General features: G+C 40.9%; 1 protein-coding gene and 1 pseudogene across 1 annotated transcript in view; both read left to right on the top strand.

Moving 5' to 3' along the window:
- The window catches only part of STK32A (serine/threonine kinase 32A), a 315,716-nt gene that overhangs the window by 266,492 nt on the left and 32,483 nt on the right, over positions 1-16,741 (top strand). The window contains exons 8-9 of the mRNA XM_077472966.1: positions 1,722-1,819; positions 3,360-3,476. Of these exons, the coding sequence (XP_077329092.1) occupies positions 1,722-1,819; positions 3,360-3,476 (215 nt within the window). The remainder of the gene's footprint in view (positions 1-1,721; positions 1,820-3,359; positions 3,477-16,741) is intronic.
- LOC143964321 (glutaryl-CoA dehydrogenase, mitochondrial pseudogene) lies at positions 5,855-6,899 on the top strand (annotated as a pseudogene).

Genomic DNA, 16,741 nt, shown 5'->3' with positions numbered 1-16,741 from the left:
AAAAGTGGGGTATGCCTGTACTCCTTAGATTTAGAGCGACTGCACTTTCAAGTGCACTTCTAGTGCAAAGTGGATTTGCCTTTCGTAAATAACCCCCTGTATTTAGCTAATGCTGAATGATCCATTACAACACATCCAGCGGTCACATTGTTTTGTAATAAATACAGTTTTTCCAGAAGCAGTATGGGAAACTTACCATCTGCTGCTGAATATAAAGAGAGCCAGGCTTAATGTTCTCCACTATTCCCTAGAAGCCTTCCTCTTCCTCTAATTGAGTGAGGTAAAGATCAGGACATCTTGTAATCAGAAGAAACCTTGTATTAATTCATAAAGTATACGGTTTCTCCTGCATGGTGGAGAAGCACTAAGTTCAACTCTCTTTATATCTGGCAGCAGGCTGGAAGTCATCCGTACTGCTGACGTATATTACCAGGGCTGTGTCTTGGAATAGGATGGCACTTTGTGGGGGGCGGCGGCATTTTTTCCGCCCCCCCCCAAAACCGTCCTCCCCACGTCCCGCTCACATACAGCCTTCCGCGGCCGGCTCCCTCTCATCTACAGCCTTCCGCGGCGTGCCTTGCATCATGGGGACTCACTCGTACTTGGCGGAGGGGCAAATGCCGCCCCCCATAAAACGGACCATTTGTCGTATCCAATGGCCATACGGTGGTGCACACACATAGCACAGGAGGAGGCGGAGCCTAATGCTCCGCCTACCCACCTCAGCGCGGCATTATTGCATGCTCTCCTGCTCAGGGCGGGGAGTCAGGACGTGTGTCTCTCTGATCAGAGGAGGACGAGGAGTGAGAGAGAGGAGGACGATGGCGGTGGGAACAGGTACACAAATTGAGAGCGAGTGAATAGATATTTATTGAAACAGCGAGCCAAGAGTCAGGACGAATTTAAAAACTTGTTTACACAGGCAGCTTTAGTAATGCAGCCACTGTGCCCATCAATTGCCACCACTGTGCCATCAAACGCAGCCACTGTGCCAACAAACGCAGCCACTGTGCCCATCACATGCAGCCACTATTCCCATCAAACGCAGCTGCTGCGCCCATCAATTGCCACCACTGTGCCATCAAACGCAGCCACTGTGCCAACAAACGCAGCCACTGTGCCCAGCAAATGCAGCCGCTGTGCCCATCAAATGCCACCACCATGCCCATCAAACGCAGCCACTGTGCCATCAAACGCAGCCACTGTGCCCATAAATTGCCACCACTGTGCGCCACTGTGCCAACAAACGCAGCCACTGTGCCCATCAAATGCCACCACTGTGCCCATCAAATGCAGCCACTGTGCCATCAATTAAAAGAGTAAGGTGTGTGGTTTACAGCTTGCTGTATGTATATAATGCTACTAGGGTCCATTACAACACATCCAACAGCCACATGGTTCTGTAATGGAAATAGGTTGTTTGGTCCAGTTTGGCAAAAACAAATAATTTAAGTGACATTACATATGAAATTGTATTTTACCAACAAGTGTTGACTAAAACAGACACATTTGTAAACTCACTTTTAAGTGTGACACTGATGCAATGGCTACAAAGCATATAAGGGTACATCTTGATTATACCCAACATTACATTTAGTTTGAAACATGTTCATACATTTCAAGAAAATGTACTCTCCCTTACTAACAATACATATTTGCATAATCTCAAATATTGTTTTATGTACATATTGTACTCATTACTACTTGTGTTTTTTGTACAGCTCCAGAAATGTTTTACCCAAGAGAACAAATTTGTTATAATTTTGCTGTTGACTGGTGGTCTTTAGGAGTTACTGCATATGAGCTTCTAAGAGGCAGGGTGAGTTCATAAGACTTTGATCTGATCTTTTGTGCTTATAGTTTGTTATTAACACTCACGGTATGTGATCAGTCTAAACTTAAAAACATAATTTGAAGGCATGGAACTCCAAGGACATATTTATGGTGGTTTTGGTTCTGGACACCATATGGGAAGTCAAGGGGACATAGCAGTGCTTCTGACTTTTCCTCACTGTACCAAAAAATGTTCTTGTTACTGTTGTCTCTGTCTCTACTGGAGAGTTTTCATCTCACTTTCTGGCTGGGGGGACCACTAAGGAATTAATGGAAATCTCTCCAAAATAAACATTTAGTAGCAGTTAATCACATTTAACTGAAATTGTTCTCAAATGTTGAAGATGTTTTTTAGACTCTTCAAAGCCACTTATGCAGTTCTGAGTGTAAGGAAATACTTCAGTCAGGATTCCCTGACACCTTGATCCATTATAATGAAAAGGCAGATACTTTGTCCAAGAAGAGTGTAGGAGTTGTAAATAGTGTGGAACTACTCTGTTTTAGTAACATAACCTCAAACAAATCAAAGCATTGGGGTAGAGGCATTTAGACAGTGATTCATACAAGTAGCAGTAAAAAACTGGCAGAGGTTCCTTCCAAATTCTACTCATTACTAAAACCAATTTAACTAAATCATCAGTTACAGTATTGGTAGTTTTTCTTTCGGTAGCCTGGCCATACAAGGTTCGAATCTCGACCGGTTCATCAGGAACTGGCCAAGATTCGAACAAGTAATGGATAGGCTGAATGAACCAAGCTGATTGATCAATTTGGGTACAACCAGCCTGCCAGATTCTCTTGGAATTTTAAATAATCATTGTCTTCTCTCAGTAGGGATGAAGAGAAGACAATTGCTGATTATCCTGTCAGCTCTGTCTGTGTTGATGGGGGAATCATGCAAATGTATTTCCTGCAACCCGTGGTTGTAGGAAAGAAATCTGCATTGTGTATGGCCTGCCTAAGTTCTGGTTTTCAGATTGCTTCAAATGAAATGCACATTCATTGTGTATTGCATGCTGGCTGGGGATTCCAATACTACCTCTCCCATTGTGCAGTGTCATCCTATATGTGTGTTATCAGTCAAAACCAGATTACATTTATAAACAAAGTTTTAGGAGCTTCCATGGTCTACTTTCCAATGGATCCCTGATTCTGAGTCTGAAAGATGGCCAGGACAGAAGCAGACATTTGCTGTCCTTTCACAAACAACCAAACCAGTGCCTCTGCCTGCACACACAACTTTCTCCTGGACACAGATGAAAGCTCATAAACGGTATGCATTTGTTTAGTTCCTGACATTCTTATAGCTAGTTTACACTTAATTGGATTTAATTTAATCAAATCTCTAAACAACTTGTGTAGCATTGTAACAGTCATTTTCTTGTATGTGCCCAGAATGAAGCCTACCCCTGCTTTCACTAAAAGCTGAGAAGTGTAGTCAATCCTAGCTAAATAGAGTAATTGATGGCTTTTCTTCTGTTGTTTGTAAAATAAAAAACAGTTTTTTTGTTATTACTGTTTTCCAGAGACCTTTTCACATACATTCAAGCACTGCAGCAACAGACATTGTTCACGTGTTTCATACAGCAACTGTTACCTATCCACCTGCCTGGTCTCAGGAAATGGTTTCAATACTGCACAAGGTAAGATGTAATGCAGTGTATAATTTTAAGGGATGGTGACATTTGCTTTTTCTCTTCTTGTTTGGTGGAGGACCAACAGGGAAGTTCTTCCCAAGAGGAAGATAGGGGAAGTTTTCTAAACAATACGCCATCAAAGGGTTAGCTTGCTTAGATCTTTCTCTGAATAATTCTCATCACTTTTCCTAAAACATCTCCTATGCACTGCTATAAAATCCTCTTGGAATTATACCATGCCCAACTTTGTACAGAATGTGTACTTGTCTCTAATAACCTTCAATTAAGTGTCCATCATTGTCAACAGGAAGTCCAGTGAAAGATGTCACCCAATCATAGTACACCTCTGCAACGGTCATACCTCATGCCAACAGATCATCAAACATTTAAGAAGTATCTTTAGCAGGGCCAGATTATGAGCATCATGGGTCTGGTGCTGAGGATTTTGGAGGGCCATTTTTATGGTTAATAAATAAAATTAAACACAAACAATTTTTTTTTATTATAACAAATTAAGTATTTTAAACAAACTGCTCATTCACACTGTATGTACAGTAGAACCCGTGTGAATGAGCCCACATCTTTACATTTTTCAATTATTTGTTGCGATCTTTTATTGTTTACATTTTTATTTTAGTTTTTTTTAGTTTAGTTTTTTACAATTGAACTTTTTTTTTTCCACAATGCTTTGGAAGGGTGTCAGTAGGGCAGTGGACAGAGTCAGTAGAGTAGTGGACAGCGTCAGTAGTTTTTTTTATATTTTTATTACATTTTTTACAATTTATTTATTTATTTTCAAAATGCATTTGGGGATGGGTTTGGCAGTGGGTGGCATCAGCAGGACAATGGCAGTGCCCAAATGGTCAGTCCAACCCTGCTGGGCCTATAATAAAGTAGGGGCCTGGAGCTGCAGCTCCAATAGCCCCTACGTTGATCTGGCCTTGATCTTTAGCCACCTTTCATAGCATCTACATAAACCCATTATGCATTTAAACAGATCTTTTTGTGGCTTGCTCCAGTGTTTTTATTATGTTTTTATTGGGTCAGTGGTTCTATTTCACCATATTTATAAAATGGGAGTGGTTAAACAATCAATTTTATACAAATAAAAGTGACAAAATTGTAATATTACCTTTTAACAGGGTTATCATATCAAAAAAGTTATTTCATTATCATATTTTTTTCTCAAAAATGTATTGCCATACATTTTCCCCAAAATAACAGTGCAAATATATTGATTATTTTTACTGGTTATTTTTCTTTGAAGCATTAGACGATCTAGTGGCTGTCGTTGCATGCATTCACCATCTGTCAGCAGTCATGCTGACCTCCTATTGTTAGGTTTACTGCAAATTTAAGTTAATATTTCCAGCTTCTTATTTCCTCGGCTATTTTCCTAGTGGCTTTACAGTGTCTTTTCCCCAGCTGTGTAATTCACATAATCACAAAACAGATTATTTAGACAATTACCTGGGGAGTCTGGAACATTTCCTTGTCCCTACTGTCTTTTTCTGTATCAGTCACATCAAAAGCTGAGAATTTATACGTTTACATTCTACAAGTACCGTTATTCTAAAAAAAAAAAAAAAAAAAAAAAAAAACAGGGTTAACTCTAAAAAAAAAAAAGAAAAAAACTGCAGGAAAACAGCAGTTTTGTTTTTACAGACGGGTTTATCCATTTTCATTTTTTAATTAAACATACTGTACTTTGCAGTAAAATATCTCTTGACAAATATGAAAAAAGTCTAAATGTGTATTTTAATGCTGGAATAATTCCTTATATTAAACGTCTATCATTCCATCAACACCAGCTGAAATGTAATGGTCAGACTGTGGATTAGCCATTTAAACATTTAAATAGCAATGGAATGACAGACCATGGGGGTTATTTATGAAAGTCAAATCCACTTTGCACTACAAGTACAAAGTGCACTTGAAATTGCATTGAAAGTGCACTTGGAAGTGCAGTCGCTGTAAATCTGAGGGGTAGATCTGAAATGAAGTGAAGCTCTGCTGATTTTATCATCCAATCATGTGCAAGCTAAAATGCTGTTTTTTATTTTCCTTGCATGTCCCCCTCGGATCTACAGCGACTGCAAAGTAGATTTACCTTCACACTATGGGTGACTGGATTTAGGCAGAGCAGAAAATTTTGCTGAATTGTGTATGAGGTTGTAGTTCAGACATTTTTCAATAGGGAAAAGTTAAGGCTCCTGTAAAAATATCAGAAAACAGTAGACTCAGTTTGATAGATAATGAAGCCATTTTTATTGATAGAACCCAGTAATGTCTGCAGAAAAAATAAAGTGGTAACTATGACTGCTTGAAAAGTGTCATTCCAATAAGCAACAGAGCATCCAGAGAGGAGCAGGGAAGTTACCATAATGTCACTATTTGGAAGCTCATTGTGCCTGTTAAGAAATGTGAGCCATAGCATCTAGGTGTGTGCGGTAAGGGCACAGAGCATCCCTGCCAAGCAGAAAGATGTCAGAGTACAGAATGAAAAGAAAAACGTAAAACCCTGGACACAGTTTGACTGGGGGGATGCTATCTCTTAATTCCCAGTTGACAGAGGATGAGATTATGATTAGAGACAGCTTCCGAGTTTACTGCCAAGAGAAGCTGATACCTAGAATTCTCATGGCTAATCAGTAAGAAGCATTTGACCAGGAGATTATGTCCAAACTGGTATTAGCAGGTTATTGAATCATGCTCTGGAAGCTTGTTGTATGCAGAGTATACCTTTACTTTCATGGAGGATATCAAAGCATGTCTTGATCGTGGAACAGGAAACAGGAGGATACAACTACACACACGGAACACGGAACTACACACACGGAACACAGGAACGAACGTACATCCTCTAAATACATTACCATAGAATACACAGTATAACACTGCAGCGCCACCTGCTGGATAGATAGGTATAATGCATGTTTATAGTTCACAGTACTTTACATTTCATGCTTTTGCCCTCCCAACAGCTGGTAGAGCTGCTGTAAGTGTCCTGGGATCTACAAATAAAGATTATGGTTGTGTCCCGGGATTTTCTACGTGTCATATGGGATCTTGGCAAGGGAGGTGGAGAAGGTAGACAGCAACTCTCTCACAGTGAGGAGTGTTCAACCCTAGTTGATTATGTATCCAATTGTCACCTATGGGTCGAAGGAAGTGAAACAGAAATATCTGCCCAGATTAGCAAGAGGAGAGTTCATGGCAAATCATATCAGCACCCCAGCTGGAATGGAGAACAAAGCACAATGCAAACCAACTAGCAAAACCTATATATTTTACAGATCCAAAACTTGGATCACTAATTCCCCCATTGCAGACCTGTGTATTGTGTGGGCAGTGTGTGAACATCTCAAAGTTCATGGCTTCCTAATAGAGAGAGAAAAAAAGGATCTGTGTCACATACCTAGTAGATGAGCCCGATATGCAGAAGAAGGCCTCTCTTACGCCCCTGAGTCACAGCCCCTGATAGAGCAAACAGGAAGCGCGGGAGTATAGGGTAGCACCAGAGCATGGCATGATCAACAGCTGGGAAGTAGGTCTGGAGTTCCGGATGATGCTGTGACTGGGAGTCAGCAGACTGGAGACAGCAAACTTGGCTGAAGACTGGAACAGGCTCGTATCAGGAACCCACACACAGGATACAGAGAGGAGGTTCCAGGGACTAGAACACAGGAAGGTCAGGCAGACCGGGTCATACACCGACAGACAGTACTGGAACAGATGCATGAGACAGGAGCAGAGTCCCTGGACAAGCCGGGTCAGTAACAGGCAGGCACGGATGAACCAGAGGATAAGGCAGGTGCAAGGTCATGCACAGACCAGGGTCAGATGCAGGCGGATAGCAGAAGTAGTCACAGGGAAAGCCGTGTAATCACATGAACAGATCAGATAAGCAAGTAACTCACAGTGAATGCTGTAGATCAGACAGCAAAGCTTCAGTGTAACAGCTGAGTTAAAATAGCCCGCCTGGTGCCAGGGATCATGCACACACTCCTGTGCGCACGTGTGCAATCGCGCACCAGCTTGTGTAGAACTACTGTTCCCCGCATGCCTTTCCTGACATTCCCCCTTCCAAGGGGCAGCCTCTGGATGCCCAACCGGGCCAGATTCTCAGGGTGGGACCTTTTGAAGGATTGGATCAGTCTCTTGGCATGGATATTACCTTCAGGCTCCCACAAATTCTCTTCTGGTCCATACCCCTTCCATTTGATAAGGAATTGAATTTGGTTGTTTCTCCATCTACAATCCATGATTGCTTCCACTTCGAATTCTTCTTCCCCATCGATCACTACAGATTCAGGAGGACCCATATCTCATCCTGGGAAAGGGTTGGAAATAGCAGGTTTTAATAAAGAGACATGGAAAACGAGGTGTACTCTGAATAAATCTGGCAGTTTTTTGAAGGGCACGCTAGCCTTAGGTTTACTGTGGACAGCCATACTTGGTCTCCGGGTTCCAGGATTAATTCTCCCCACCCTTTCTTGTCAAAGCTCTCTTTGTTGAGTTCCTGTGCTTTAGTCATTGTTTCTTGTAGTAATTTGTTATTGGTACTAATAATAAAAATAAATATACCGTGCTAAGTGCCACAAATGTTAAATATCGCAAATGGAAATCTGAGGCAACTTTGAAAAATCGCTAAAAAGTTCCATACAGATAATTTACGCTAAGTGCCACAAAGATTAGATATATATCCCATTTGAAACCTGGTGCATTTTTAAAAATTGCTAGAAAGTCCCATACAGAAGATTTGTTGCAAACATCAGTAAATTCTCTGAGCACTGATGTGGTTTGGGATCGATGCTTCCTCATATGACTGGATATGATAAAGAGGGCCTCATTCTTCTATATACTAGTGTTGTTTGAGGTAGATGTTCCTCAAATGACAGAAAAAGCTTCATTGCGCAGCAACATTTTTAAAACATTTATTCCACATAAAAAACATAGTAATTAAACTCACATGTAAGGGTGCCTGTAAAACTGGCACCCGTTGTGAACAGCAGGTAAGTTCCCAGGAAAACACAAATGCAGTGGTATGCCGCCACTGCAGTATACTGGTTGATTTCCGGGACTGGAAGTGTGTCACAATGACACGATGCTGGGGGTCAACCTCTACGCACGTTTCAGCCAATCAAACTGGCCATCTTCAGGAAGTCGTCGTTCCGCCATTTTGGATAAGGGTATAAATACCCTTACTTCTGGTCACATGCGTGATTTAATCCAATCAGGATTTATTGGGATTTTTTTACCTGCTATTTACTCTAAGGTGCTCACAATGCTTTTAATAACACATTTAGTGTAACAAATACTTAAAACATCATACCTAATCATTGCAGTATGATGTACATGATAAGATCTGAAAGTTAAAATTATAATATAACTTCCAAAAACTGGAATAAACCGGGAGTGGAAGAAAAAAACTCAATTTTTCTATCAGAGACTAGTTTGCGCCTACAAATACACATTAGCGCCATCTTGTGATTAGACATGAGTAATTAACTCTCTATCTTCATAATAATAGTCTGAGGCCATCTAGTGAACTTTGAATAAAAGAAAAGGATAAAATTTAAATAAAGTAAAAATGAAATAAAAATAAGTATAAAATTACAAAAATTTCTAATTAAACAAAAAAAACAAAAAACAAAAAGGGGGCGAAAAGAAAAAAGTGATATAAATCAGAAACAAAAACTGCCAGATTTAAAAATCAGTTATAAAACAATTGAGATCCAGTTCAATAGTTAACCCCAATGGGGGAAGGGTCTGGAGCTCAAAAATCCACCTAGATTAATTTTGGGATATCTAACCATATTAGCACCTCTCCAAGGTTTTAGCACGGATTCATATCCACTTTGTAGAGCACGAGCACTTTAATGTGATTTAGAACTTTTTGTTGCTTCAAGTTTACTGGTGTTTGCAAAAAATCTTCTGTATGAGACTTTCTAGCAATTTTTAAAAATGCACCAGGTTTCAAATGTGATATCTATCTAATCTTTGTGGCACTCAGCGTAAATTATCTGCATGGGACTTTTTAACGATGTTTCAAAGTCGCATCAGGTTTCAAATGTGATATTTATTTAACATTTGTGGTCTTAAATTTATATGGTATCACTTATTCATACCATTAGTTAGATTCTTTTGGCACTTTGAATTTTTTATTTTTACTTCAATTTGTTATTGGTGCTGAAGAAGTTTACAGTTTTGAGAACAGCTGGCACAGAACATTCCGAAATGGAATTAGGCAGGAATGATGGGTGGAACCCATAGTTGGCAAAGAAAGGAGTTTGTCTTATGGTGGAGTGGGTAGAGTTGTTGTAAGAAAAAACTCAGCTAACGGCACCAGGAAGATCCCATCATCTTGGGAAAAAGAGGAAAAACAGTGTAGTTCCTGTTCGAGGATCCAATTGGTCCTATCAGTCTGCCCGTTTGTCTGTGGGTGGTAAGCTGAGGAAAATGATAATTCAATGCCAAGGGCCTCGCATAGTGCTTTCCAAAACCTGGAGGTGAACTGTACTCCTGTGTCTGAGATCATTTTGGCCAGCACAAAAGGGATTTCTTTTCATTGGAAAGAAGTGCGCCATCTTGGACAGCCAGGCCACCACCACATAGATGGTGGTATGACCCTCTGCGGGAGGGACATAATGAATGAAGTCCATGGATACAATGAAGTACAATGAAGTCCATGGATATAATTTTTCAAGGCCTATCTTTAACAGGTAGTGGTTTAAGCAAGCCCCAGGCCTTGGTTCTATTACTCTTGCTTCAGATACAGGTGGTGCAGAATTCCAAATATCTCTTACAGTCTTTTGCTACTTGGGGCCACCAGATTATATATTGTGCATAAATAATCAAAATTCCAAAGACATAAAATGAACACTAAGGATGTGCAAAATTTAAAGTTTTAATTTACCTGTAATCTCATTAAAATCACACAAAAGTTAAAGAGGAAGGCATAATCTAGGTAGTTTTGGTAGTTTTAGGGTATAATGAGCTTAAAATTACTCTTGAGGGTTATAAAAGATCCAACCATCCTTGACCTGTTCTTGTTCCAAAAACATCCTCTTATTAGCCTAATTTTTTGTTTACTTCACAGAAAGGAAAAGAGGAAAATGAAAAAACTTGTGACAGTATAGATCAAATACGCAAAAAAGAATACTGAAGGATCCATTTATAAAGCAGTGGTGTGGCCTTAACGTAGCCATAGTGCTGCTTTAAAAAAAAAAGGCATGCGTATACGTAGCACAGTGACGTGCTTTACAGAGCTGCTTGGCAATCCACTGGCTTTTGGGAATTCTTTTTTATCTACATAGGAAAAAAAAAAAACATATACACAGTCCACTAAGAGGGGTTTAACTACTTTTTTATATCATGATCGTTTTCTACCTAAAATGTTGGAAACATAAACCTAAATATTACAAAGGTGTGTAATCCTTATATTTGCGCATGAAATGAAAATCTTAATGACGAAGCCTTATTTTCTCATAACTAAGTCACATGTCTAAAAATAAAGACCCTTATCCTAATGGCAAAGCTTTGTGAATTAGGACAATGTGGTGTTTTATCACCAATTCAAACAGTTCCTTTTCTTGCTTTTCTCAATGGATAGGTACTGAAACTCATCACTATTATTGGTCTGAAGCTCATGTTATTTTTAGATGCAATAACCTGTGTTGTAATGTTTTGTGAATTGATTTTGAATTAATTTTATCATACCAGCCATTAAAATAAAGCTGGCAGTGGCTTACTAGAATTAGTATTGTTAAAAACACCACTTATTACAGAGCAGGATAAACTGTTGTGCACCTTTGTGAATTGAGCCTTTTAGTGATGTGATTTACTTAAGGTGTGATAGCAAAAAGAAAAACACCTTTGTGAATTGGGGCTTCCGACTTGTGAAAAAATAAATTGCCCAGAGTTTAGTTTGTGCTAAGTTTATACGCATCCTTTGAATGTGACTGCTTGCTCCTTCAATTCACAAAAGCTATGATGTTTGTCCGACTTTTATCCCAGCATGTCTGTGACATGTGCTTGATACTTTGTCCTTGCTTGTGTTATTTTATAGTGGTAAAATAACACAACCATTACTATTTTCAAATGTGCACAATGCATAATGGGCCAATTGGCATAAAACTTTTTTTTATATCTTATCCCACTGTTTCTGACCTTGTAGTGGGCAATTGAATATATATGGGAGACATATGTCAGATGGCTGATAGGTTTCCTAGGCAACAGGAAGAAGATTCCAGGGAAATACTTGCATTTTTACCATGGATGACAGGGAGCTGAGGCGAACCACAAAGAGATGCCAAAAAATATCACCAGGCTTGGCAAAAGATGGTGCTCCTGAGTTGGAAAATATTCATTCAGTTCTTTGTATGCATAAACTACTGAAGCAAAATACATTTACTACCTCAGTGTCTGCAAAATCTAACAAGTGCAGGTTCTTAGTTCATATTCACACTACTGTAGCACACGAACATGTGCAAAATTGTGCTATTTTGCACAAAATTCACATTTACAAAATGAACAAAAAACATAAGAATGTCCATTCATTGTTGGTGGCTCCTTAACCACTTCAGCCCCGGACCATTTTGCTGGCCAAAGACCAGACCACTTTTTGCAATTCAGCACTGCGTCACTTTAACTGACAATTGCGAGGTCATGCGATGTGGCTCCCAAACAAAATTGACGTCCTTTTTTTCCCACAAATAGAGCTTTCTTTTGGTGGTATTTGATCACCCCTGCGGTTTTTATTTTTTGCGCTATAAACAAAAATAGAGCGACAATTTTGAAAAAAACGCATTATTTTTTACTTTTTGTTATAATAAATATCCCCAAAAATATATAAAAAACATTTTTTCCCTCAGTTTAGGCCGATACGTATTCTTCTACATATTTTTGGTAAAAAAATTAGCAATAAGCGATTATTGATTGGTTTGCGCAAAAGTTATAGCGTTTACAAAATAAGGGATAGTTTTATGGCATTTTTATTAATATTTTTTTTACTAGTAATGGCGGCGATCTGTGATTTTTATTGTGACTGCGACATTATGGCAGACACATCGGACATTTTTGACACATTTTTGGGACCATTGTCATTTATACAGCAATCATTGCTATATAAATGCAGCGATTCCTGTGTAAATGGCACTGGCAGTGAAGGGGTTAACCAGTGGGTGGCAGTGTAGGGGTTAAGTGTTCCTAGGGGTGTGTTACTAACTGTTGGGGGCTGGGATTTCTTTTAGTGAACACTGATCTCTGCTCCAATCACATGGAGATCAGTGTCACTTGTTGCTAGGCAGAACGGGGAGATGCTGTTTACAACAGGGGGTCCCGACCAGCACGCGAGCGTGCCGGCGGCGGCGCACTCACGATGGCAGGGCGGCATTTAGCCACTTCAGGACCGCCGTATTGCCAATGTACGTCAGCACAATGGCACAGGCAGGCACAATCACGTACATCTACGTGATTGCCTTCCAGCGGGTGGGGGGTCCGATCGGACCCCCTCCCGCTGGTTACGGCGGTCCGATTCGGTCCAGGAGCGCTCCGTGATGAGGGGATGGCCGTTGGTTTTCGGCCACCCCCTCTGGATCGCTCCTGGCCAATGAGAAGCTTCCTCCCCTGTGTATTGTTTACACAGGAAGGAGGAAGTGATGTCATTCTCCTCGGGGCGGTCTTTTTGACCGGACTACGAGGAGAAGAGTAAAAGTAAGTGTGCACCAACACTACACTGACATGTAGGTACACACAGGCACACAAACCCCCCCCCGATCCCCCCCCCCGATCGCCCCCCGATCCCCCCCGCCCCCCCTCCCCCCCCAGTCACAGTGTCACTGATTGCATTGATCATTTCTTTACTGATCAATGCATTCAGTGTCAGTTGTGACAGTAAAAACTGTCAGGACAGTTAGTGTTAGGTCCAGGTTAGCCCCCTATCACCCCCCAATAAAGATTTAACCCCCTGATTGCCCCTAGAGTTAACCCTTTCACCCCCTTTTGCCAGTGTCACTAAGCGATCATTTTTCTGATCGCTGCATGTGTCGCTAGGTAGCTAGTTATTTTTTTAGGTTCACCGCCAGGTTTTTATATCGCTAGGTACCCCGATATACTACCCAATAATGGTTTTAACCCCCTGATTGCCGCTAGTTAACCCTTTCACCCCCTTTTGCCAGTGTCACTAAGCGATCGTTTTTCTGATCGCTGCATTAGTGTCGCTACAGTCGCTAGGTAGCTAGTTATTTTTTTAGGTTCACCGCCAGGTTTTTATAGCGCTAGGTACCCCGATATACTACCCAATAATGGTTTTAACCCCCTGATTTCCGCTAGTTAACCCTTTCACCCCCTTTTGCCAGTGTCACTAAGCGATAATTTTTCTGAACGCTGCATCAGTGTCGCTAGTGTCGCTAGGTAGCTAGTTATTTTTTTAGGTTCACCGCCAGGTTTTTATAGCGCTAGGTACCCCGATATACTACCCAATAATGGTTTTAACCCCCTGATTGCTGCTAGTTAACCCTTTCACCCCCTTTCACCAGCGATCACAGTATAAGTGTCACTGGTGACGCTGGTTAGCCAGTTAGTTATTTAGGTTCCCCGTCAGGTTTTTATATAGCGCCAGGGACCCCCATATACTACCTAATAAAAATTTGAACCCCCTGATTGCTCCTAGTTAACCCTTTCACCACTGATCACCGTATAAGTGTTACGGGTGACTCTGGTTAGTTTGTTTTTTATAGCATCAGGGCACCCACCATTTATTACCCAATAAAGGTTTAACCCCCTGATCACCCGGCGGGTGATATCAATTAGGTTTTAGGGTCAGGGTCTGCGTCGCCCCAGGCAGCGCTAGGTTAGTGCCAGTACCGCTAACACCCACACACAAAGCATACACCTCCCGTAGTGGTATAGAATCTGAACAGATCAATATCTGATCTGATCAGATCTATACTAGCGTCCCCAGCAGTTTAGGGTTCCAAAAAAACGCATTGTTAGCGGGATCAGCCCAAATACCTGCTGGCACCTGCGTTTTGCCCCTCTGCCCAGCCCACCCAAGTGCAGTATCGATCGATCACTGTCACTTACAAAACACTAAACACATAACTGCAGCGATCGCAGAGTCAGGCCTGATCCCTGCCATCGCTAACAGGTTTTTTGGTAGCATTTTATATTCAAATCCGGAAGGCAGTGCTTGGTTTTCGGGGTCCCGTACGTGGCTAGGCTCCCAAAAAGTCCCCCACATGTGGTATCCCCGTACTCGGAAGAAGCAGCAGAATTTATTTTGGGGTGTAATTTGACTTCTGCCCATAGCATGTGTGAGCAATATATCATTTAGTGACAACTTTGTGCAAAAAAAAAAAAAAGTTTGTAATATTCCCGCAACTTTTGGCAAAATATAAAATATTCCATGGACTCAACATGCCTCTCAGTAAATAGCTTGGGGTGTCTACTTTCCAAAATGGGGTCATTTGGGGGGGTTTTGTGCTATTTTGGCATTTTATGGACTTTGAAACTGTGATAGGTAGTGAGGAGTTAAATCAAAAATTTGCACCCTTAGAAATCCTGAAGGTGGTGATTGGTTTTCGGGGTGCCGTGCGCGACTAGACTCCCAAAAAGTCCCACACATGTGGTATCCCCGTACTCAGGAGAAGCAGCAGAATGTATTTTGGGGTGTCATTTCACATATGCCCATAGCATGTGTGAGCAATATATCATTTAGTGACAACTTGGTGCAAAAAAAAAAAAGTTTGTAATATTCCCGCAACTTGTGGCAAAATATAAAATATTCCATGGACTCAACATGCCTCTCAGTAAATAGCTTGGGGTGTCTACTTTCCAAAATGGGGTCATTTTGGGGGGTTTTGTGCTATTTTGGCATTTTATGGCCTTCGAAACTGTGATAGGTAGTGAGGAGTTAAATCAAAAATTTGCACCCTTAGAAATCCTGAAGGTGGTGATTGGTTTTCGGGGTGCCGTGCGCGACTAGACTCCCAAAAAGTCCCACACATGTGGTATCCCCATACTCGGGAGAAGTAGCGGAATATATTTTGGGGTGCAATTCCACATATAACCATGGCATGTGTGAGCAATATATCATTTAGTGATTTTTTTTTTTTTTTTGTCATTATTCAATCCCTTAGGACAAAAAAAATAAATATTCAATGGGCTCAACATACCCATCAGCAATTTCCTTGGGGTGTCTACTTTCCAAAATGGGGTCATTTGGGGGGGATTTGTACTGCCCTGCCATTTTAGCACCTCAAGAAATGAGATCGGCAGTCATAAATTAAAAGCTGTGTAAATTCCAGAAAATGTACTCTAGTTTGTAGACGCTATAACTTTTGCGCAAACCAAAAAATATACGCTTATTGACATTTTTTTTACTAAAGACATGTGGCTGAATAAATTTTGCCCTCAATGTATGACTAAAATTTAGTTTATTCGATTTTTCTTATAACAAAAAGAAGAAAATATCTTTTTTTTTCAAAATTTTCGCTCTTTTTCCATTTATATCGCAAAAAAAAAAAAATCGCAGAGGCAATCAAATACCATCAAAAGAAAGCTCTATTTGTGGGAAGAAAAGGACGCAAATTTCGTTTGGGTGCAATATTGCATGACCGCGCAATTACCAGTTAAAGCAGCGCAGTGCGAAATTGCAAAAAGACCTCTGGTCCTTAAGGTATTTATTGGTCCGGAGCTGAAGTGGTTAAGATTGGACTTACCCGTACGACAATATGCCTGCCCGTGCCATTCTGCCGACGTACATCGGCGTGCGCTGGTCGGGAAGTGGCTAAACATGCCAAGTAAGAATCTTGTATTCAAGCACCTGAACACAGAAAAAACATGCAGGTAAAAAATGCCTGAAGCTCAAAAAGATGCAACTTATTTTCTATGTTTGTTGTGGGTAGGTCAGCCCATTGAAGTAAATGGGCTACCCTACATGTGAAGCGTGATAAGGCATACACTCTATATTACCAAAAGTATTGTGAGGCCTGCCTTTACATGCACATGAACTTTAATGGCATCCCATTCTTAGTCTGTAAGGTTCAATATTGAGTTGGCCCATCCTTTGCAGTTATAGCAGCTTCAGATCTTCTGGGATGGCTGTCCACAAGGTCTAGGAGTGTGTCTATGGGAGTGTTTGACCATTCTTCCAGGAGCGCATTTGTGAGGTCAGGCACTGATGTGAACGAGAAGGCCTGGCTCGCAGTCTGTACTGTAATTCATCCCAAAGGTGTTCTATGGAGTTGAGGTCAGGACCAGTCAAG

This window comes from Lithobates pipiens, unplaced genomic scaffold (assembly GCF_037356315.1).
Source record: "Lithobates pipiens isolate NorthernLeopardFrog02 unplaced genomic scaffold, aLitPip1_a1.2 Scaffold_8, whole genome shotgun sequence".
In the NCBI taxonomy this organism is placed as follows: Eukaryota; Metazoa; Chordata; class Amphibia; order Anura; family Ranidae; genus Lithobates; species Lithobates pipiens.
Note: the sequence above shows the minus strand (reverse complement) of the source record. Positions and strands in the feature narration are given on the sequence as shown.